This window comes from Sturnira hondurensis, unplaced genomic scaffold (assembly GCF_014824575.4).
Source record: "Sturnira hondurensis isolate 20B ecotype Veracruz unplaced genomic scaffold, ASM1482457v3 Scaffold0018493, whole genome shotgun sequence".
In the NCBI taxonomy this organism is placed as follows: Eukaryota; Metazoa; Chordata; class Mammalia; order Chiroptera; family Phyllostomidae; genus Sturnira; species Sturnira hondurensis.
Window position 1 is genome coordinate 445,223 of NW_028091124.1, and position 22,821 is coordinate 468,043.

Genomic DNA, 22,821 nt, shown 5'->3' on the forward strand with positions numbered 1-22,821 from the left:
CCCGCTCTCGTCTCAGGTGGTGACAGACAGCTCTTTCAGCTTTTCTCAAAGTGCCACCGGAGGCCCTGTGCCCCAAAGCCCTGGATGCTGGTTAAAGGGGGGGGTTCCAGGGCCACCTGCTACCCAGTCAGAGTGGTCACAGGGGCAGATGGGACCTGGGCTTTCGAGATGTCCTGTACTTGACCCCAGCCTGGACCACAGATGGTCTCCTGGCCCCATGCCTAGGGTGAGATTTTATGTCCCCAGATCTCATGAAGCTCATTGCTGGGCTACTGCAGCCTGTCCCTGAGCAGCGTGTCACCTTGGAGAAGCTGGTGACAGACCCCTGGGTGACACAGCCTGTGAATCTTGCTGACTACACCTGGGAGGAGGTGTGTGGGATCCACCAGCCAGGTGAGAGGTGTGGTCTGTGAACCAGGAGGGTGAGTGGGTTCCCTGGGCTGCCCTCTGGACCAGGGAGGAGGGTGGCCCCCCACTGCATGCCATCCTGGGTTTCCAGCTGTGAAACAGATGGGGGTGGATCCTGTTTCAGGGGCCCCTGAGCACACTGGGCTTGGGGCTGGCTGTGGGCCTTTGAGGTAGGTGAGGGCCCATGGGAGCCTCTCACGAGGTGGTACCTACAGAGGGGCCGCTGGTGATGGTCTGAGTGGGCTGAAGGGGGAGCTGAGGCCAGACTGTGAGCCCGATGCTCTGGGGCCGTCTGGCTCTGTAGGTGAGGCTGCCGGCTCCGTAGTCAGGCAGTAGCAGCCGTGTGTTGGGCACCACTGTTCAGGGCAGGCGGGGCCCACTGGTGTTGGTGGCTCTGGGTACGATGGCCCTGCAGCTCCTTGGCAGCCTTGGAGCCCTAGGGCATGGCCAGTTGGGTTCTGAAAGGTCCCTTTGATGTCCTTTGCTCCTAGGATTTTTCAGAGAGAAGCCAAGTGTTTGAGCGTTTTGTCAGCATGTGACACAGTGTCTTCCTCTTTCTCCAGAAAGCAGAGTCCTGTCCTCTGAGAGTTTGGAGGTGGAGAGCAGGAGCCCCAGCGAAGCTGCTCAGCGTCTGGAGCATGGGGCCTCATGCCCTAGGGCACCTCCTAATGGGTCGTCCATTCAGGGAAAGTAATTCTCAACATTGGGCCCAATTCCCCTAAAAACCCGTGTGGGTTTGATGAAGGCCAGAACAAGAGCCAGTGGCACTGTGTCGTTCTATAAAACAGACATGGAGTTCACGTTTTCATAACCTAGAAAAAACACTGTCTTGTTCAATGGAATTTTGAGTCTGTGAACTTCTGAGAGGCTTAGAAGCATTTTTAAATTCTTTCCTCTGTATATATGCATATGTTTTGTTTTCTCTGACCAGGTGTATGTTTGCTCTGATAGGTAAAATCTGTAGAACTAATGACCAGGGTATCTCATTAATTTATTTCCTTGAACATTTTCCAAATTAAAGCACTTTTGATGGTAACCAATCACCCCGATTTGGACTGTATGAACTACAGTGCCGGTGTGGGGACCCTGGGGAGAGACTCAGTCTCAGGCAGTGTGCCGCCCCCCCCGCTGCCCCCCGCCTGTGGGGAGCTCCGCACATTGCCTAGTCCAGGGAGGCTAGAGTGTGTGTTCTCAGGCCCCTCCCTTCTGTCCATGCACAGCCTCTCAGGGCCAGCCCACCATCTGTCCAGGCTCTGCTGTGCAGTGCTGTCCTCCCACAGTGCCCCCAGCAGGTCTCCCCTCTTCGCTGATGTCGGGGCATCCAGCTCTGGGTGTCATTGTCCTGCACCTGCCCAGGTCCCGGGGCCCCTCTGAGCCAATCAGCTAGCTCCAGCATGTGAGATTCAGCCTCTATTTTGTATCTGTTGGAGGGGAGGGTATGGTTAAGAGTAAGAGGAAAACCTTTCATTCCCCCCATTGAAATAAAAGGAAAAAACCCCAAAACTACAACCCCCACCCCACACCTTTTTTCCCCATGACATTATTCTCTGCAGGTTTCAAGGCTCCTGCCCAGAGCCCTCAGGGGATGCTGGGGGCCAGGCTGCCTGCAGGAAGGGCCTGTGCTCAGCTTCCAGTGCTCACTCAGGAAGCAGTCAACTGTGTTCCGATTTCAGGACTCTCAGAAAACAGCTAACTTTAGTTTCAACTTCTTCCTTCTAGAAAGTGCTGCAGAGCTTGCAGCCATCACAAGACACTGGAGGGTCCCCTCCTCTAGCATGGGCAGTAACGGCAGGGTTTTTAGGAGTGTGTTTTTTAAAGCCCATAGGAAAAAACCCAACCAGTTCATCCTTGTAGTGTTTATGATGTTTGTAACACAGAGGAGGTACAGAACGTTTTTTCCAGACAGGTGTGCAATGGGCTGATACTGCAGAGCCCTCACTCTCCAGTCACTCCTCCTTCCAAAGAAGAGAGAATGGTTAGAACTCACTTGACTTGGTGGCAGTGGAAGGTTTGCTACGTGGAGAGAGTTATTCGCAGAAAGAATCCTGGCAGAAAAGTCTCCAGTTTGAGGCTGACCCATCTCCCTGTCCGTGTTCCAGGGAGTCCAGAGCGAAGTCACCGGAACAAACCGAGGTGCTATTGACTTTCAGAGCAGTTGCTGCGCCCCAGCTGCCCCTTGATTTCAGGGACTGGAGAACTGCTTAGGTTCCTTGGTTCTTTCCAGCGCATGGGGGTGGCTCCTGGATTTTCTCGGGCTTTGGGTATAAAAGGATGAACAATTTATTCTGAAGTGCTGACAGATGAGTGTTTTAAGAAGAAAGATGAAAACTAACCAATTCTTCAGTTCCACACAGATTATAACCTTCCTTTTCTTTGATAAAATCCTTGTCCAGAAGGATGTGTCTCAGCACCCTGCCTTGTTTCCAGCCCACAGCAGGAACTCTGTAAATTGTGTCTCTGAGAATCAGGTCCCTTTTCTCAGTTCAGAAACAAGTAGGTAAAATAAGAAGTGCTTGTAAATTAAGGTATGGGTCTCACAGGTGGTAGAATTTAGGCGGCTAAGAGCTCACCATTTCATCTTTCACAGCCACCCATTTTGGAAAGAGGTGTAGGCCCAACACCCGAATGATCACAGGCCTAGAGATGAATCTGTTATGAATACATGACAAGGAGAATGTTATGGTACCCAGCAGGGTGCTTGGTGGGATGGATGTGGACGCGGGTGCCCGGGCACCGGCGTGAGGAGCCAGTCTCACGAGTCGGGCCGAGCTGGCACCCACAGGGGGCATGAAAGTTACTGCAACCTGGAAACGTTTCTTTGTCAGAGTTTCTCTCACCACTAACAGCGGGAACCCCTGGGGGCGAGGCTGCCACAGGATGGTGAGGAAGGAACTCCTTTTTGTGCTGCATCTCACAGGTCTTGGACTGGCACCGCCTGGTCCCCCTCACCTGGGCCCGAGTCGCTGCGCAGACTCCTTGTCTTGGAGAACAGAGAAGGGCACCGGCCCTCTTGTTGTGTAAACTGACCACAGCCTCCAGTGGAGGGGGCCCTGAGGGGCTGTCCCGGGTGGAATCTGGAAAGCATGTGCAGGAACCAGAGTGCAAGATGAACCCCAGGTGGGGCCCCCCTGAGAAACAGAAACGGAGCGTCCTTGGAGCAAGAGGAGGTCATCAGCTCCCTCCTGGACATGGGTTTCAGTGGTGTCCATGCTCATGAACTGCTCAGCATTCAACCAGGGACCCCCCACCCTCGACAGTTGCTGGACATTGTTTCAGAATTAATAGGTCCTCCCTCTTGGGGGTCTGCGGCCAGGAAGGAGAGGGAGACCTCTTACGTCTGTGTGAGCTGGACACCGTGAATCACTAACTGCGATGTCTTGAGTTAGTGACAGCGGCTGGGAGGTCGCAGGAAGAGACAAGCATAGGTTGTCAGCTACGACAGGGCAAAACCAGCAAAAGCTGGCAGGCTCCCAAGCGTGTGCACTGACTTCCATTCAGGGGCCTATTTCTATGATTATTTAAAGAGAACAGCCCCGATGCACCAGCTGTCGCGGGGCAAACACTTTTCCTCCGACCTCACCTGTCTTCTCCCGCCTCTTCATCTGTGGAGACGTCTGTTTTCCCCAACGCGGTGCACTAAGGGCCGCGGGCCTCGCCGCCCGGTCACGGGGGATCAGGTTGCGGCCCCGAACCTGTCCTTTGCTGGCTCTCGACCATGCACGTGTTTTGTTTAACACATTCAGCTGAAACGTCACTGGCTTTCATCCCCAAAGGAAGCCAGACCCAGCAGCGAGGACCGCGTTTCTGCAGGGAAACGGGACGCGGGAGCTCCCGGGCAATGTGACCCTCCGGAACGCGCCGTCTGCAGCGTGGGTGACCTCGGCATTCGGGCTGGGCGCAGGTTTTCGCGGAGGGACAACTCCAAGCATCTTCACCGGGCTGCACGCTCGCGCGCGACGTCTGGTTCCCCAACGTGCGACGGCCTTGGGAGGCTCTTCCCTGGAAGGCGCCTGCGCCGCAGCACGACGCCGGTCGGGACTCGCGGATAGATCCCCGAGGTTTGGGCGGCAGAGTTTCCGGAGACAGCAGGAGTCCGGCGGAGGCCCGCGCCCTCGGGGCCCCCGGGGGGAACCGGCCTGACCAGCACCGCGGCGGAACGCGCTTTCCGCACGCTCGTGTGTGCACGGGGGGAAGGCGGGAGCGGCGGACCCGGGAGGGCGGAAGTGGCGGAACGAAGGTGCTCTGCTTCCGGCGCCGGAGTCGCTGAGCTGTCTTCGCGGCATGGCGGCGCTTGGCCGGCAGGTGAGGGCGAGGGGCGGTCGAGGCAGTGTCGGGCGGCGACCGCGGGGCCCCGGCGGGAAGGGCGGCGGTGTTGGGTTTGCTCCGCGGGGAGCAGCCGCTGAGGCTTCTCGAAGCCCACGGGGAATCTGCGTGCAGCTTTCCCACAGGCTCCTGGTACCCAGCAGGGCGCTTGGTGAGATAGATGCGGACGCGGGCGCCCGGGCACCGGCGTGAGGAGCCAGTCTCACGAGTCGGGCCGAGCTGGCACCCACAGGGGGCATGAAAGTTACTGCAACCTGGAAACGTTTCTTTGTCGGAGTTTCTCTCACCACTAACAGCGGGAACCCCTGGGGGCGAGGCTGCCACGGGTCCTCCCTCTTGGGTCTGCGGCCAGGAAGGAGAGGGAGACCTCTTGCGTCTGTGTGAGCTGGACACCGTGACGGGCTTTCCCACGCCCTTTGTTCCCGGGAAGCCCTGTGCTCCCTGTAGGAGCCCTTTCTCCTCCGTCTCCCCTCCGCCCTGAAGCTTTCTTCCCGTTACTCTGTCTGTTGCGAGTTGCCCCCAGGCACTGAACCTTAGCCCGTGGAGGAACAGCACTGCCCTCCCCCGCGACCCGCCGCCGGGCACACGGAGAACTTGACCAGGTGGCCGTGAAATGGTTCTCCCCTGTCCTCTCCACCCTCGTTCCGTCCCCTCAGCTGCCACCGCGAAAGCTGAAGGGTACTCGCAATGCTCTGTTCTCTGCATGTTCACATAGGATTTGGGAGATTTCTTTTTAGTTTTTAAGATTTTATTTTTAGAGGGGAAGGGAGGGAGAAGCAGGGAGAGAAACATAAATGTGTGGTTGCCTTTTACACGCCCCCTACTGGGGACCTGGCTCACAACCGAGGCATGTGCCTTGACTGGGAATCGAACCTGCAACCCTTTGGTTTGCAGGCCGGCACTCAATCCACTGAGCCAGTTTTGCAGATTTCTAATAAAGACTGTTAGTGTGGGACCCTGCTCACAAATCCTGTGGTGCCCACCCAGGAGTGGGATGGTGAGGAAGGAACTCCTTTTTGTGCTGCATCTCACAGGTCTTGGACTGGCACCGCCTGGTCCCCCTCACCTGGGCCCGAGTCGCTGCGCAGACTCCTTGTCTTGGAGAACAGAGAAGGGCACCGGCCCTCTTGTTGTGTAAACTGACCACAGCCTCCAGTGGAGGGGGCCCTGAGGGGCTGTCCCGGGTGGAATCTGGAAAGCATGTGCAGGAACCAGAGTGCAAGATGAACCACAGGTGGTGCCCCCTTGAGAAACAGAGGGCCCCCTTGAGAAACAGAAACGGAGCGTCCTTGGAGCAAGAGGAGGTCATCAGCTCCCTCCTGGACATGGGTTTCAGTGGTGTCCATGCTCATGAACTGCTCAGCATACAACCAGGGAACCCCCCTCGACAGTTGCTGGACATTGTTTCAGAATTAATACTCCTGGGTGTGAATCCAGAGCCTGTGTACGTGGCTTTGAAGAAGAGTCCTCAGTTATTGAAGCTGCCCGTGGTGCACGTGAAGAAGCGCTCCGGTTACCTGCGGAAGCTGGGGCTTGGAGAAGGTACACAATGGCCTGTGTGGAGAGTGCCGGGTCTGAGTTTGGGGACAGAGGGCCTGGGTGAGGGTTAGTCTGCGAAGGGGTGTGTGAGTGCATTCACGCTGAGGCAGAGGAGTGACCTGCACTGCAGGAGGTGGGTGGGGATTGAGTGACAGACAGGGACTACTGCCTGGGTTGTTCACCATGGGGACTGGATCATCTGGGACCATGGTGGGACCGTGGTGCGCACGCAGCAGGTAGATGTTGATCTGTGCTGTCATCACGTGTGTCTGTGTAACCTCTGATGTTTACATGACTTGACGTGGTCTCCATGCTGTGTCTGTATGATGTGAAGCCAGAGACTTGCAGAGTCCCTTGTCAAGGCGATTCCATCCTGGGAAGTTGGTGGAGTGGCCCTTCCCTTTAGACACCACTCCCACCCCCACCAGGATTCTCCCTGGCAGGGACCCTAGGCATGGATTTGTTTAAGGCTCTGGAGAAGGGGGCCCACTTTGCCCACAGGAGCTGCACTGTTCTGTTTTTTGTTCTTGACTCTTCCTGGTGAGAGATTGTTGGGGGGATGAGCTCTGTGGGTCCGCTGTTTCAGAGGTGCTTGGCAGGCCTCCTCCAGGAGAGGAGAGAAAGACAGGCCTGCGTGTTTTCCAGACGCCCATTGCAGCACAGGCTGATAGGCTGAACTCTGCCTTCTGTGCTTTTGATTAGCAAGCTCAGCATGGCCTTGAGATACCAAGTCTAAACTGAAATTCATTCCTGACACATTTCAGCAAGGCAGTGACTAGCTCAGCTGTTGGGCAGATTTTAACCAGCTGTGCAAGTAAGTGATTTCAGGTTTCCAGGTATAACTTTCCTCAGCTGTCCATAGGAGGCCTGCATGCCCCTATTCACCCAGATCGTCTTGGCTTAGCCAGCTAATTCTAACACAACTAATAAGCCCCAGTGTGGATAAAATAGATGGTCTTCCCACTAACCAGGATGTCGGTGTTTGTGGTTGTGTGTTGTTGTTACTCTGTGAATTGTTGTCATGGAACCCCTTTTCTTGGGTTCAGGCATCTGCGAGTTTTATTATGGAAGGAAACCTCAGCCCAAAACCCCAACATGGGGGACACTGTCACTCATCTTACTGTCTGACTTTCCCAGTAAATCCCTTGGAAATTCTTTCCTTGGTGAGATGGGCGGGAGCGGGAGCCCTGGAACAGAGAGTAGTTGCCTTTCAGCAGGGAGGCCAGAGGAGGCAGGGACACGGTGGAGGTGGTGTGGGGTTGGTGAGTCTGAGGAGTGAGGGTGTCAGTGGGTGATGGGCCATTCTGGTACCCCACTTCCACGGCACTGCTGGGAAGACACTGGGGGCTGGCACCCACAGAGGGGAGGGGTGTCCTTGTTCGATTTGAAAGTGCTGGCTTGAGCTGGGTGTGGCTAGCCCCTTGGGTTTTTGGAATGCTCTGAGGTGACGTGCTTGCCTTCTCTGTGTTCTGCAGGGAAACTGAAGAAGGTGCTTCACTGCTGCCCCGAAGTTTTCACCATGAGCCACCGGGACCTCGACAGCATCGTCAGGGTTCTCAGGGAGAAGTGCCTGTTCACAGCACAGCAGGTGACTGAGATTCTGCACAGGTGCCCCCATGTTCTGCGGGAGGATCCTGGCGCGCTGGAGTACAAGTTCCAGGTGAGGTGGGCAGACAGTGACCGGGGGTGGCCATGGGCTCTGGGGTGCTCGGGGTCAGCTCTGTGGGGAAGAATCTGGTGACACTGATTCTGAGCTTTCCTGTCATTAATGGTGAATGGCCCTGCCCAGGTCTCAGAGTCCAGGTGCGGCCTCTGTTTGAAACAGATAATGTGAAAATAGCTAAAACCGGCCTGGTGTTGGAGTCTCCTTTGCATGCCAGTTTCAGAAACGTGGTTGTGACAGCTGTGCTGCTTTTGGTAACAATGACGGTGACTCAGGTTTTTGGCCTTTGCTTTTCATACTCGTCACTTTCCTCCCGTCTGAAGAGAAATAGAACTTAATCTCTCCCTCCTGCCCTTTATTTCCTGTTGCATTTTTCTCAATATGAATTTAAAAATGCTTTGGAAATCGTCAGCTGTCATGCAGACATGGGGTGCAAGGGTGTCCTGCGCTGCCGTTTAGGCCCTCTTTCTGAATGCTGTGCACAGGCCAGTCGCCATGACTGTGGAGGGCAGGTCTGAGGACCTGTCCCCAGACCCTAACCTGCCTGTGTCTGCAGTATGCCTACTTCAGGATGGGGGTGAAGCATGCGGACATGGTGAGGACCGACCTGCTGCAGTACCCCATCGCCAAGACCAGGCAGCGGCACACCTTCCTGGAGCGCCTGGGACGGTACCAGACCCCGGACAAGAAGGGACAGACACAGGTCCCCAACCCTCTGCTCAAGGACATTCTCAGAGTTTCGGAAGCTGAGTTTCTGGCCAGGACGGCCTGCTGTTCTGCTGAGGAGTTTGAAGTTTTTAAGAAGCTCTTGGCTCGGGAAGAGGAGGCAGAGTCTGAGGGCCCCGTGCCTGGTGACGAAAGCCCCAGTGAAGAGGATGAGGACTGGGAGGGCGAGGAGGAGCTGTGACAGAGGCCCAGGGACATCTGAGGACATTTTCGTTCTCCCAAAGCCCTTGGGACCTTTACTTGGATCTTCTCAGGCCATTTTTCACTCCAAAACTGGCCTTTTTGTGAAAAATTATTAGAGATCACCTGAAACGGCGGTCAGAGGGCCCTGCTCCACTGTGAATAAAAGAGCGGCTCCCTGCTGTTGGAATCGGGACCTTGGTGCATTAAAACTGGGTTTGATTGTCTCGGTGGTGGCTGCGGGGAATCGCTCCATGACAGGGTGTGCTTCTGGAGTCATTTTCTGTGCCCTTCTAGTGCTAAAGGTACGAGTAAGGGAAGACAGTGAGGTTTTAGTACGTCACAGCACTTTATTTTATGAAACCAAGTAGCAAGCTTTCCAGAAAGAGACTCGTGTGTTTAACCAGAAGTGCTGTTTCCTAACGGCGTTCAGTGTGCAGCAGAGCGGGGGAGTGGGTCTGCGATCTTCGGCTTCATGCGGCACAGCAGCCTCTGCCAGCACAGCGCCAGGCACCCCTCTCTGGGGGGCTTTCGTGCCCACTCACAGCCAGCGGGCCCACTGGGGCCGGACACCTCTGGCAGCTAGGAGTGCTGGCCCGGGGCTTGCCAGGTCCGAAGGGGCCTTGGAGCCGACCCAGCCAGGCAGCCCCATCCTTCCGTGAGGGGTTTCTGACGCCAGAGGAGAAGAGCACCTGAACACGGCTGGTCAGGGTGGCATTCTGGGGAGCTCTCCATGACACCAATGAAGAAGTCTCTCAGGAACCCTGTGAGTCTGAGCAGCGATCTGAGGCCTTGAGGGCAAAGGCCCAGCCCTGATGGCATGGGTGACGGGAGGGTTGGTGCACCCTAGGACGTGCTGGGCACCCTTCCTCAGGTGGCGCTGCAGAGCGTTCCTTCCCCCGTGCACTGGAGCACAGTGTGCAGGCCTGAGCTGTTTTCGGGGGACTCAGCGCTGAGCCGGGGTGTGTGCTTTTGTGTTCCCTGGCTCCTGTTCCCTGTTCAGCTGCAAAAAGAAAGGTATTGTTTGGGAAACACAGATAGCTCAGGGGATCTCTGCCCCGTGAGCTAGACATCCTGGCCCTGGTCAGCGGTGGGAGGTGGTCCAGCCAAGGGAAGGTGCTGGGGGTCGGTGACACAGGGTGGCCCTTGCCCACCCGGCTCCGATGGCAGAGCAGTTCCATTTCCTCCGTGACAGCCAGGCCCCGTGGGGAAAAGGGACACTTCATCTTTCTCTTTCTTGGCCATGGTCAAAAAATATTGAAAAGGAGGACATTTCTTCATGTACCAGTGTTCTCACTGTCCATTTTGTGACATCTCTGTGATTAGCATGGGACTGAGCAGGACCCTAAACTGATGCCTGACTGGATGTCAGGTCACTAGCCTGGTCAGCAGGTGGCTGACTGTGAAGCTCACAGTCACTCCCTGTCATTTGGGCAGAAATAAACATTTACACCTGATAGTTTTCTGATCTGTGGCTCCTAATTTGCTCAGGGGACGGTGAGTGTTTTCGAGGAGGGTGTTTTACGAAGGGGCCTGGTGAGGGCCCCCTTGGAGCGTTTCCAGGGTGATTTGTAGTGTCCTTTAGTGTCGGGAAGCCTTTCCACTGGGTACTTAATTTGTGCACCATCAAAGTGGGCGAATCGTAAGACCACACTGCACCAGGCTCAGGATCCCGTACACTGTGCCTTCTGGAAACGAATGCTTTTGAGCCCAGATCTGGAGCGTGTCAGCATTTGCCTCATGGCTGAGGGGCTTGGGTCAGTGTGGGCACAGAAAGTTTCACCCACTTTACCAGTGATGTCACTTGGTATTGTCTTTTGCTAGTGATGCTATAGTTACATGGGTGCACAGTGACAGGTTCCAGTGCTGCAGCAGGGGTCAGCAGCTCATGTTCACGGCCGTGGGAGGGGCCCCTTGATGGAGCTCAGCCGTCCCCTTCAGGTGGCCCTGAGGTTAGGGACATTCTGGAGCACAGTAGAAGACTTCTCAAAACGACTAACCCTCCTTTCTGAAAAGGACCAAGTGTGTAATACAAAGATGCATGCACTTGCCATTCTAATAAAATAGGAAGTCTAAAGTATACTCTAGTTCTTTAAGAAATGTCTGTACAAAGATGAGAGGAAAGCCCTTTCGGTGGCTGTGAGGCTGACTCAGACAGCATCGGTGACGGCGCACAGGCGCTCCAGTTCCAGTGGGGTCATCTGTCACAGTGCCTAGGAGGTGGAGGTTGGGCTGACCTTGGCCGTGACCTCATGTGCTGAGGGGAAGGGAGAGCTGCTGAGAAGGTGCTGGACCATGGGTGTGGAGAGCTGCCGGTGGCCTGAGTTGTGGTTTGAGAGGACCCCAAATCTCTGGCCTCGCCCACCCAGGGTGTCCGTCTTCGTCTTTCAGGCCTGGGCAGCCGGGTGCCTGCAAGCAGTCTGTGGAGCACTTCCACGACCCTCCAGGCAGGTCTGGGGTGCCACAGTGTGACTCGTCGTCCAGATGGCTTTCTCTGCAGAAGGCCGCAGCTGGAGTGGAGGTTAGCCAAGTGTGGCCCAGAGGATGTGGCCCTGTTTTTGTGAATCGGGTTTCACTGGAGCGTGGCCTTACCAGTCTAGGCACACGTGTACAGCTGTGTCTGCCCTCGAGTAGGTGCCGAGTCAGCACAGAGGCTTCCTGGTCCACAAAGCCAGCAGTACTCACCGCCCGGCCCATACAGGGGGTCTGACTCCATCTGGGCACTAACACTTTCTCTGTCACAGTCTGCTGGTTGGTGGTGGGAACGAGCCCTCGCCTTCCCCAGTGAGCGGCCCCAGGGGAGGTGGCCTGCTCCCCGCCCCACCCTGCAGACAGTCAAGTGGGTCAGTGACAGCTGGCTGTTGGGTCTCAGAGGGAGAATCCCGCCCCTGGTTTGGAACTGGGAATCTGGAACTGGGTTCTGGGTGTTGCTGAGGCTTCCGCTGATGGCCTGCTCATCCAGGGCTCCTGCCATGGCTGTTGCTGGTTCACAGCACAGGCGGCCCCTGGGGAAATGTGGCCTGGGCTCCAGCTCTGCTGCTGCGGGCAGTGTGGGACTTGGGGCTCTCCGTCCCAGAGGACTGGCCTGGCTGTCTGTCTTACGGAGGCCGGAGGAGAGAAGCCACAGAGGGGACAGACTCCAGCCAGGACCCTGCCACTCAGCGTGTCCTTGTCAGTCTGGTTTTAGACCTCGTCTCCCTGGGCCTCAGAAACTCGTGAGGGGCAGAGTGTAGCAAGAGCACCCAGAATCCTTGGGAGAGAAACAAACAGCGGGAGGAGGGTAGTGCCCTTCCATTTGGAGGGGCCAGCGGCTTGTTTCTCTGGCCGAGGCAGTACGCAGGTAGGACAGGTGTGTCTCCAGTGGGGGGACCTTTGAGCAGCATCACAGGCCGCTCCTCCACTCGGTGACGCCCTTGACCTTTCCCGTGTAGGTGTGCTGGCTGCCCCGTTGCTCTGTGAGGCAGTGAGTTCTTGTGCATGGTGGCCTCGGGTGTGTCTGTGTGTCCTGTGTCCCGCCTGTCGGTCTTCCCTCCGCTGTGTCAGGCATTAGTGTTCTGAAGGCCAGTGTTTGATAATCGGGGGAGGGCTTCTAGGTTGTCTTTACAGAAGTGGGCTTGCTGAGCAGCTTTTTAAAAATGATATTCTTTCAGGTGACCTTGCAAAATCGATATTTTAAACCAAGCCATGTTCATGAGTTCTTAACCCCAGTGCTGAATTGCTTGCAGGCCTCAGAGTGTGCGCTTGGCAGGCAGGTGTCTTTGGAGCATGAGGTGGGGCGATGCCTCTGAGTGGCTTCTCATGTGACAGATGGCTGCCCAAGGCCTCGGCTCTCTCGGGGCTTCCCACCCGAGGTCCTGCCTGGTGGGGTGAGCCCACAGCTGCATGGCTCTTCTGTTGCCAATACAGGCCTCTGAGTAAGGCTCCTTGGCCACACTGTAACTGTGGCCGGCGTGTGAAGCTGCGCGTGGCCCGGGCCCCTCCCTCCCTGGATGTGCAGCACGGGCCGTGTGTGGGGTGCGAGCAGCAAGCTGTCTGGCCACCCGGGGGAGTCACGTTGGTAGGAATGCTCGGTCCGCAGGAAGCTGGGCACAGGCTGTAGAGGGGCCTTGAGGTCTCTGTCTTGCAGGTGACTGTGGAGACTTGGGCCGTTCATGTATAGGGAGATGGGTCAGATGGGGTCAAGTTTCCAAAAGGGTCTGGGAACTGCTGGGTGAGACAGTCAGGAAGTTTCTTTCCTCTCAGGGTTCCCGAGCACTCAGGGACCTCCCAGAGGGTAGGTCCCGCACCCCGCGCACCCCACTTTCTCTATCAGCAGATGGCCATTCACAGCGTTGGGATGCACTCCCGGAACTCCCAGCCGCTAGCGTTCCGTGCCCCCACCTGTCAGTCCTGCCTCCCGCCAGGTGTCGGGTGCGCTCCACTTCTACGTGCTGCTGTCGGAAGGGGTTTCTGGGGGCCCTGATGACAGAGCCTCCTGTCCACCTAGAGGTGCACCTGCCGCAGGGGGTCTGCTGGGAGGCCCTGGGAATCTTCACACAGCCCCTCAGCATTCTGAACTGGCCTGGGGGTCCTCACAGAGGGACCCCTGAGCTTTCTTAAAGGGACACCCCACCTCCCTGCAGCTCTGCCGGCTGCCAGGAACGTACCTTATGCTGTCTTCAGTGTTGGGCTATTACTTTGTTTCCTGAAAGAAATAGAGAAAGTGGTTTATGAACAGAAACTGGGGGCCTGGGGCTCCTTCCGCCCAGCTGCCTGTTCACATGTCCCAGTGTGGGGACGCCACTGGTGCACTGGGCGGGGGGGGGGGGCAGCCCTTTGGTCTGTGTGGTCCCTCGCCAGGTGGGGAAATGCAGGCTGGGGAAGTCATGCAGTGTGACGGGCCTAGAGCTACCGACAGGGAGACAAGGACATGCCCTGTGGCCTTGGCTTTCCCTGGACCCTGAATGACACAGACCCTGTGTGGGGTTACTGGGTGGCCTGTGAAGACTGGGCCTGGAGGTCAGCCTCGGCTCTTCTGAAGGCACGTGGTATGCCCGGTACTTTATGGAGGAATTCTGGTGGCTACCTCGGGCCCTTGGGGAGAGCACCTGGGGTGAGTGGGTCAAAAGCAGAGACTTGCTACGCGTGCAGTTGTGTGCTTAGGTCTGTCTGCCATGCTCATGCTTCCCAATTCGAGCACTGGGTGCCGAGCGCGCATGCATGGCCAGAGTCACCCCTCAGCGCCCACCGTGCCCAGCTTCTCCCACCCGTGAGTGCTCACACACGTGTGCATGCAGTTTCTTAGTGGAACAGGCTGCGGAGGGCGGCGCCTTTGGGCAGACGGCCTGGCTCAGCTCCAGGCCTGTGGCCTCCCCAACCCTCTGCCCCTGGGCCACCCTCACCCGCGACCTGCGGGCTGCAGCGCAGCCTCCTGCCTGTGGCCGCACCTGTGTGGGGCTTTCTGGGTGCTGGTGCTTTCGCAGCTCTCTCTGAAGCAGACGTCCCGGTGCACCTTGTAGACTCGCTTGTACCTGTCGCAGGAAAGCTGCGTGACGCAAGGCGCTGGGGCAGTTGCCACCCAGCTGCCCTGCCTGGCTGGAGGGGCCCCGGCAGCCAGGAGGGGAAGGCCGGTGTGTCCTTCACAGATCTTTACCTCACGGCAGTGTATTGAAATGCCCCACGTAAAAGTCATGTAACACTTAAAATTCACTTTACCAAGGCGTAATTTACGTACACTAAGATACATCCACGTTAAGTGTCCATTTTGAGGAGTGTTGATAAAGTCACACGATGTGAAGAGAGAAGTGTGACATTTCAGACATGTCTTGCCTGAGGCAGGTCACTTAGCCCAAAGGCCTTGAGATGCTGCGACCACACGTTCTGTCCATGGCATTCACCAAGAAGAGGGGACACCCTGGCGATGGGGCGTCAGGTGTGGGCAGCGTGGAACGGGAGGGCGACTTCAAGCCCTGCCTCCTACCTGTTGACTGCTTTGAGCATGTCTCCAGCACAGAGCCTGTCTTGTGTGAAATGGGAATGACTCACGCTACCTCTCTCACGAGTCTGTGGTTAATAGTGAAGGGGAAGTTGTTCGGGTTCTTTTTAAAGGTCTCGGACATCAGAGAGACCTGGGGATTGGGACGGGCAAAGCCCCAGTGCATGTGCTCCTCTGTCTAGGAGAGCTGTGAGGGTCAAGGTCTTGGGCAGCACATCCAGCTGGCAGGGAGTGACGGGGTTGGGAATTAACCTCCCAATACAACTGCCAGAGAACTGGACAGAATGTAAGAGTAACTCTCCTCAGATGTTAGAAAACAGCCAGACTGGCCCCCGAGGAGGGGAGACAAATGGGATGAGCCTTGAGGTGGCCCTGGAATCCAGTCTGGAGGCACTTTTGGACTGGGTTTCGGGGGATCTGAGCAGTGGTCGCACTGAGTTGGAGACGGATTGGAGTTGGGAAGCAGAGGTGGCTGGACTTCGTGCGGCAAAGAACTGGAGAGGAGGGAGCCACACAGGGGAAGAGCCCCAGAGCTCTGGACAGGGTCCCCTTGAAAATCAGGCTGTGGTTTCCCAGGATGAAGCCCCGAGAGGCAGGGCAAGAGGAACTAGCGAGGAGGTGACAGTTCTTCAGCCCAGAGTGGAGGGATCTTGGTCAGTAAGAGGCCGTTCCATAGACACAGGGGCCCAGGAAGGCCCTGCCTCGGCAGGTGGGGGTGGAGGAGTTAACCCCAGAATAAGGGTGGTGCCGAAGCCGCTCTACAAGCCTCAAAAGTGTCAGACCAGAATTGCTTAACATAAAAAACCCTAACATTCTTGAACAGAATACAAAAAATTAAATAAAACTCTAGCACATAGTAACAAAGTGTGTAACATCCAGCATTTGACAAAAAAATCACAAGATATTCAAAGAATTAATACAAACAATCAAGACCTCCTAAACAGGGAAAAAAATAGCTGAATAGAAAACCACCTAGAAACGAGAGCAGTGACAGAAGCAGCAGAGAGGACGGCGAAACTTCTGTTGTAAACCTGTCCCACGGGCACAGTGATGTGAAGGGAAGCGCCCACAGGAGGCGGGAGGTGGAGCTCCCGGGGATGGCAAACAGCGTCTGAGGTGGATGGTCTGCACTGCTGACTGATGATGGCAGGTTAGACACCGCAGGAGGGCAGGTCGGGGACCTTGGAGGCCTGGCAATGGGGTCTGCCCGAGGTGCGGTGGGGAGAAGGACGATGGGAGGAGGCTCAGTGACCCGCGGGATGGCCTCAGTCTGACACGTGCAGAGTCGGAATCCCGGAAGGAGAAGGGATAGGTGGAGGAATGGAAAGATACTTGAAAGAAGTAACGGTCCAGACTTTCCAAATTGGATGAAAGCTAAAAACCCAGAGATCCAAGAAGCTTAATAAGCTCCAGAGAGCAAACACACACAACCACACTGAGGCTGATCATAGGGTTTCCAGAAGCAGCCACCCGGGGTGGGGGACCCATTGCACACAGCCTTGTCTGAAACCAGGCAAAAGCCCAGAGACAAAGGAGGGGCCTCTCTTGAGTGCTGAGGGGCAAAGAGGAGCAGCGGCCCAGAGCCCCGCAGCCAGCAAGTGCGCCCTTCCAAGTGCAGGGGAAGCGGAGCCTTTCCAGATGGAAGCGGCCGGGGCACCGAGTGCTCCCGGCTGTGCTGCAGTGACTGTTGCCGCATGTGCTTTGGAAGGTGGAAGACGGCGTGCGGGGCTGTGGGCTGGAGATGGCAGACATGCAGGTGAATTCGAGGGGTTCACTCTCGACGTTTTAGATGTCACGGAGCGGAAAGACAACATGGTGTGGTTTCAGACATGTGCAGAAAAGGTGGATGTCAGTTGTCACAGGCATCTTCCCTTCAGGGACGCTGGGACGTTGTGACAAGCGTTGCCAATCTCAAGAAGCGCCAAAGGTTAGCCAAAGAAGTAGAGCCAGTGAGCCCACAGGATAGGTGGAACAGAACCGTGTGGGGTCACCCGAAGTAGTCAGGAAAGGGGGGAACGCAACAAAGATCAGGTGTGGCAGATGGAAAGCAGTGGTGATGCCACATTACACGTTACTTTCCAGTGTAGTCTGATTCTCGCGATGAAAACCGGGATGAGCAACTAGGTGGAAAGCAACCCAACCCTGTGCTTACAGGAGAGTCGCTCCGGGGTCAAAGGGCTGAGGGCAGCTCCCACTCAGGCCCCTGCGGGTCGCCACCTGCTGGGCTTTCTACACAGCTCGGGCTGGTGGCTGCTGTGGCTTCAGACAGCCCTTCCCCAGAACCCAGAGTCCCACTCCCAGTGCAGCTGGGGGCCTCCTACACCTCCTGCTTGGTGTGACGCCAGCTTTGCGGCCACACTCACAGCAAGCCTGGCCTTGCCTTCCCACCCAGAGGGGTCTGACCACATGTAATCAAACCATGTCCCTCTGCTCCTTGGCCACACAGAACAAAGACCAGAAGCCTTTCACAAGCTCCCGACTCAGCCCAGGCAGCCAACACTCAGGCTTGGTGTCCTTCCGAGACCCTCGCCCCCGTGAGTGCAGTGGGACTCTGTCCCCAAGGCTGACGCTGACCCTGTTGATGCTGCAGCGGCCCTACCCATCTCCAACCCGGGCCCTTCACACTGACCACTGCCTAACACACTGCGCTCTCTGTGGGCAGCTGTGTCCCTGCACCCAAGGTCAGGGTTTGGGCACACAAAGGGGCGTGGCCGAGTTTGCCGCCTAAACAGACTGAGTGGCCCCAGTCACAGCGTCAGCAGGACTGTCCTGAGAGGTGAGCCCGTCTCACAGGTGGGGGATGGGCATGACTGTGTTGCTCAGGGCCGCGTCGTCGCTTCACAGTGGAACCAAGACTCCAGGCCTCACGTTCGGCAGGTTCTCTTCGGGGGGATCCGTGGCAGTGAGAACCCTGCCATCCAGGGAAGGGGGCCGATGCCGTCCAAGTGGTTGGGAGCCAGGGGCCTGAGGCTCCAGGCCTCCTGTGCCTCTGCCCCCAAGCTGTGTGGACTCAGACAAGTTGTTCAGCCTTTCTACCTCCGTTTCCTAGTTTATCACCTAGAGGGAAGGGGTGGTCTAAAGCCAGCCCCCTTCTGTGACTGACCATAATCCTCAGGGGTTTGAGAGGGTGGGGCGAGCTGGAGTCTGTGCAGGCACTTCAGGGGGTTGGGGACTCTTCCTGCATGGTGAGGGTAAGGACAGAGGAGAGACTTACACATGGTGGCAGACTCCTCCTTCCCAGACCGGCAGGGACTTGGTCTCCGAGAACAGCCGAGTGCAGGGCTGGGGCAGCTTCTTGCAGGCTGCCAAGCAAAGGAGAGGCCATGGCTCACGGGTAGCTTGGGCTCCGGCTGCACTCTTGGGAGCCCCTGCAGCTGGTCCCCTTGGGGCTCACTGAGCACCCATCTTTGGCCTCTGCCCAGAAGTCTCCTGAGGGAGGCCTGCAGCCTGTTTCTCCCACCACCACATTTGGTCCCTGAGCCCAAAACAGCCCTTTCCCCACCTCTCACTGTGGGGTGGCTGTTGCTGTGCCCCTTGCTTGCTGACTGTCCTCAGGACCCCCTCTTATCTAGGCGGCAGCCTTCACCCTTGCATTTGGGGGCAGCCTGCCAGCCTCCCTGCCTGGGCCCCTGGAAGTCTGGGACACCTCAGGGTTTGAGGTCCCCATAGTGAACTTGCCCTGGGCTGAGCAGTTTCATCCCAGCCTGCCATAACAGGGCTGGGCAGCCCCTGACTTACCCAGCTCACAGCGTCTGCCCTTGAACCCTGGGCTGCAGTCACAGCTGTGGGCGTCTGCGCCCAGCACGCAGGTGCCTCCATTCTGACAGGGGTTTTCTGTGCAGTTTGCAGAGGCATCTGCAAACCAATCGTGAGTGGTCAGTCCCCAGGACACCCGAGGAAGGCCTGCCAGCCCTGCCACATTGCTGCCTCCTGCTGTCCCCAACACTGCTGAGTCCTGGGGGGGGGTCTTGTTTCCATTGGTCAGACACCTGCTCTGACCCCATTACCTTGAGGGCCAGGGTCTGAGCCGCGATTCTGCTGGGACCCTCAGTGCCAAGTCCTCCATGGTGAGAAGCCTTAAGTCACTGCTTAGATTGTGGGCAGGAGCTGGTGGCCTCAAGAGACTTCCAGCCCTGCCCTGGCCAGTGCCCCCGGCCCCTCATTTCTGATGCCATTGGCCCTGCACAGAGTTCCTTCTCCATGGGACACTGGTGCCTCCCCTCAGCAGCCCACATGTTCTCCAGGACCAGTCCCAAGTGTCTTCCCAAGTCCTCAGCCCCAGGTAGTCTCCCACCTGGAGTCCAGGAAGCCCTCTGTGCACGAGCCCCTGTGGGTGTTTGTGCCCTGTGGGCTTCTGTCTTGGCCCTCACCCCTCTCACTCCAGCCCCCATGTGGCACCTTCACCAGGCTGCTGGCAGTTGGAAGCAGGACCCTTAGTGGCTGCCAGGGAGGGGTGGGCCTGGCCCTCCCTCTCAGGGTTCACTGTATCTTTTTTCTGTAAGCTTTGACAAGATACATTGTTTTCATTCTTAACTTAAAAAGTTACCCCTGGCTAGTGTGGCTTAGTGGGTTGAGCAACAGACTGCAAACCAATGGGTCACTGGTTTGATTCCTGGTCAGGGCAGGTGCCTGGGTTAAGGGCCAGGTCCCCACTTAGGGGCATATGAGAGTCAACTGATCAATGTTTCTCTCACACAGTGACATTTCTTTCCCTTTCTCCTTTCTCTTCTCTCTAAAAAATAAATAAAAGTCTTAAAAAATAAAAACTGAAAAAAGAATAAGGCAGGGAGTGTCCAACTATGGCCTGTGGGCTGCATGTGGCCTAGAATGGCTGTGAATGTGGCCCAACACAAAATCGTAAATTCACTTAAAGCATCATGAGATTTTTTGTGTGTGTGATTATGTATTTAATGTGTCGCCCAAGACAATTCTTCTTCTTCCAGTGTGGCCCAGAGATGCCAAAAGGTGGGACACCCCTGGCCAGTACGGATCGTGCATACCCCACCACTTCCAGTATCAGAGGCCAGCCTTCCCTCGCCACCCCACCGACACCACCCCACAACCTCCGCTCAGGGGCTGATGGAGCAGACATGGACCCCGTCTCCCCATGGCCCCTGCTGGCCTTCAGGGTCTGTTGGACTGTATCTACTTCTGTCCCCTCACTCCCCTCTGGCTGTCCTTGTCCTTTTTTCTTTCTTGATGAGCTGGTGGTGGGTTGTGGGCTTTTAAAAAACTTTTTTAAGAACCTTGAAAAATGTCAGAGCTACACAATCAGCATCTGAGGAGCCCCACACACCAGCCCCGGCTCCGCCAGTCAGCACTGTGCAGTTGTTTCCAGTACAGTTGTGCCCCCGCCTCCCAGGTCAGAGCAGCTCCCAGAGGCTGTCTCTCCTGGCCACATGCCAGTGGTGTCTGCTGTGCTCAGGCACTGAGATACACATTACTGCGGTCACAAAAGTAGCAGCGATTCCTTCGTATCGTCAGAAATCGCCGTCCACGTCCCTGTTTCCCTGATTGTGTTAAAAATGTCGCTTCCAGTTGGCCTCATCCGATGCGCGCCGCCTCGGTGTGGCTTGTCTCACTTCTCGTTCTACCTGTCACTTTCACCTTCCCCTGGAGGTACTGAGAGACCTGGTTGCTGGTCCTGCGGAGCTCCCTCCTCTGGACCTGCCTTTCTGCTCTCTTGGGGCACTCTTCATCCCCACCCTGTGTTTCCTGTAAGCTGGTCACTAGTGAAGGGGCTTCCCAGGGTCCAGTGCCATGTCCTTGCAAGTCTGCTTCCCAGCAGAGGCCATGTACCCTCAGCACATCAGGAGGTGTGAAGGTGGGTCCCTGGTTCAGCATTGGCGGCCTTGGTGATGCAGAATGGAGATCCCTGCTTGGGGCCCAGATCCACCAACTCACGAGGGACACACCTAGCTTCCAATGGGCCAAAGTCAAGGTTCTGCTTCCCCCGACTCACTCCACGGTCACTGGAAATGCCTCCCCACCACAGGCAAGGCCAGTCCCAACTTGTGCGCGTTCTTTCCTTGCCTTGTGCCCTTGCAGCAGGAGCCTGGCCCCATGAGCTTGGAGGCTGAGCAGCACGCTCTGCTCACGGGGCCTATGTGTTTGGTGGCTCCCTCTGCCGCTGTTGGTGTCCTGGTCTCAGGGGGACCCTTTTTGCTCCCTTCAGACCCATGTGGGTCCATGTTCTGCTTCAGTCTTGGAATCAGTCATTTATCCCAGGACTCCTGGTTCCTTTTTGTGCAGAGTGGAGCTGAGAGCCGGTGCGGGCAGCGTGGGGCTTGCTGTTACTGGGGTGTCAGGTCTGTGCAGAACTACGAAGTTAGATTTAAAGCAAATCACGAGTTTATACCGTGTTTCCTCTTCAAAGAGACAGAGTTAAATAGAAAGGAAAACACAACTTTTACCTCTTTGCTTGTATCTTTATGATGGAAATCTTGGCATTAATATGGTTATTATTATTCACAATGCACTGGCAGTTTAAAAAACTGTAAAGTAAGCAATAATACTCCTAACATTGAGATCACTGAGTACAGCTTAAAATCTCCTGGCAATTCCTTTCATCCTTTGAAGCGATCCCACTAGGAGTGAATAGTCAGAACTCTGTTTAAAAATCATGCAAAGTGATACTTTTTCCCTCTGTGGTCATGCCAGCAGCATGAGAAGGACGTTTTAGTTTGCTTTCATTGTCAGGCATAGCTTTTTCTTGGGTGTCATTGAACAGCGCCATCTTGCTTTCTAACGTATAAAGGAGCCTTCAGAGATGTCCCCACTGGTCTCCGGGCCTTTGACTTCCTCACTCTTGTTCCCTCCTCATGGAGTTAACACTTTTTATTAGTTTTATTTATTTTTAAATATAAGAAAGTAGGTCAATATCTTTCCCTTTCCCACTGTCCTACATTGAAGAGACACCCAAAATGCTGTTCACATTATGTTTTTAAAACAGCTTTATTGAGATGTACGTTATGTACCGCATGGTGCACCCAGTAAAGTACGCTCTTCATTGCCTTTTAGCGCAGTACAGGTGTGTGTGTCCATCATGACAGTCAGTCTCAGAACGCTTCCACCAGCTCAGCAGGAAAGCCCACGCCTGTTAGCTGTCACCCCCATACCCCGCCCCCACTAGTCCTGGGCTGCCACCCACCTGCCACCTGCCTGTCCGTCGCCCGCTCTGGACTTTGATGTGAAGGAGTCACAGCCTTGTGCTCTCCGCGACAGGCTGCTTTCACCCAGCCTAACGCTCTCAGCATCCGTGTTGCAGCGTGACAGTGACTCATCCCTCTGTGGCCAGCGGCGTTCCCTTGTGTAGATGGACCGCATTCTGTTCGCCACCCTTCGGCTGACAGGCGTGGGGTCATTTCTGGCCTTTGGTGGTTGTGAACCGTGCTGTGAATGTTCGTGTGTAACTCCTCGTGTGCACACGTGTGCCGGCTTCTCCTGGACGCACACCCCTGCAGGAGTGGAGCCGCTGGGTCCTATGGTGACTCTGCATTTAGCCCCCTGAGGAACGGCCAGGCTTTCTTCCCAAAGTGGCTGCACGTTGATGTTCACGCCAGCAGTGAGTGAGGGTGCCAGTCCCCTGCGCCCTCCCGTCTCTGTATTGCGGCCGTCCTGGCGGCTCTGAGGGGGCTTCCCGTGACTGAGGCATCAGCATCGTTGGCCATTGTGTGTTTTCCTGGGACAGGCATCTATTCAGAGTCTTGGCTCATTTCTGGAGTTATTTGTCGGCTTGCTATTAGTTGTGTTTTTTCTACATTGTAGATAAATTAGTTTTTCCGATATGATTTGCAAATATCTTCTCCCAGTCCATGGGTTTTCATTTCGCTTCCTTTGAAGAATAAACACTTTTAAATTTTGGTGAAGTCCGGTTTGCCTTTTAATTTTGTTGCTCATGCTCTTGCTGTCAGAGCTAAAAATCCCTCGCCAAATCCAAGGTCGTGGAGGTTTACCCTGTGTTTCCTTCTAAGAGTTTTATAGGTTTGGCTCTTACATTCAGGTCTTG

At 56.0% G+C, this 22,821-nt stretch overlaps 3 protein-coding genes and 1 long non-coding RNA gene across 10 annotated transcripts in view; 2 read left to right on the plus strand and 2 right to left on the minus strand.

Annotated features, from left to right (window-relative positions):
* The window catches only part of PASK (PAS domain containing serine/threonine kinase), a 27,943-nt gene extending 26,635 nt beyond the window's left edge, over positions 1-1,308 (plus strand). For 5 of the 6 annotated variants that reach the window (XM_037069275.1, XM_037069278.1, XM_037069279.1 and 2 more), the window contains exons 18-19: positions 247-393; positions 972-1,308. In XM_037069275.1, coding sequence (XP_036925170.1) covers positions 247-393; positions 972-1,102 — 278 coding nt within the window. In that variant the 3' untranslated portion in view covers positions 1,103-1,308. Of the gene's footprint in view, positions 1-246; positions 394-899; positions 949-971 lie in introns of those variants that run through there. The other variant, XM_037069280.1, reaches the window with a different exon arrangement.
* Positions 1,309-2,252: 944 nt separating this feature from the next.
* On the minus strand, positions 2,253-4,064 carry LOC119003107 (uncharacterized). The gene is made up of 2 exons (XR_005069876.1): positions 3,989-4,064; positions 2,253-2,663 (listed from the first exon to the last, which is right to left on the minus strand). It is a non-coding gene; the product is annotated as an uncharacterized LOC119003107 (long non-coding RNA).
* A 589-nt stretch (positions 4,065-4,653) lies between these two features.
* Positions 4,654-22,725, plus strand: MTERF4 (mitochondrial transcription termination factor 4). Of its 2 annotated transcripts, none has more exons than XM_037069284.1 (4): positions 4,654-4,710; positions 5,766-6,273; positions 7,746-7,930; positions 21,834-22,725. In XM_037069284.1, exons 1-4 carry the CDS (start codon positions 4,690-4,692, stop codon positions 21,999-22,001), a joined length of 882 nt encoding a protein of 293 aa, XP_036925179.1. In that variant the 5' UTR covers positions 4,654-4,689; the 3' UTR covers positions 22,002-22,725. The 2 variants fall into 2 exon arrangements, with proteins under 2 accessions (XP_036925179.1, XP_036925178.1); XM_037069283.1 differs by lacking the exon at positions 21,834-22,725 and adding an exon at positions 8,490-10,929.
* SNED1 (sushi, nidogen and EGF like domains 1) overlaps positions 9,170-22,821 on the minus strand; it is a 56,177-nt gene continuing 42,525 nt past the window's right edge. Inside the window, 5 exon segments of the mRNA XM_037069285.1 lie at positions 9,170-9,842; positions 13,486-13,523; positions 14,266-14,349; positions 18,028-18,115; positions 18,552-18,668. Of these exon segments, the coding sequence (XP_036925180.1) occupies positions 13,487-13,523; positions 14,266-14,349; positions 18,028-18,115; positions 18,552-18,668 (326 nt within the window). The 3' untranslated portion in view covers positions 9,170-9,842; position 13,486.

Coding starts and splice junctions, on each gene's coding strand:
- MTERF4 (XM_037069283.1), top strand. CDS start 4,690: ATGGCGGCGCTTGGCCGGCAG. Junction 6,274..7,745: donor GAAGCTGGGGCTTGGAGAAG/GTACACAATGGC, acceptor TGTGTTCTGCAG/GGAAACTGAAGAAGGTGCTT. Junction 7,931..8,489: donor CGCTGGAGTACAAGTTCCAG/GTGAGGTGGGCA, acceptor CTGTGTCTGCAG/TATGCCTACTTCAGGATGGG.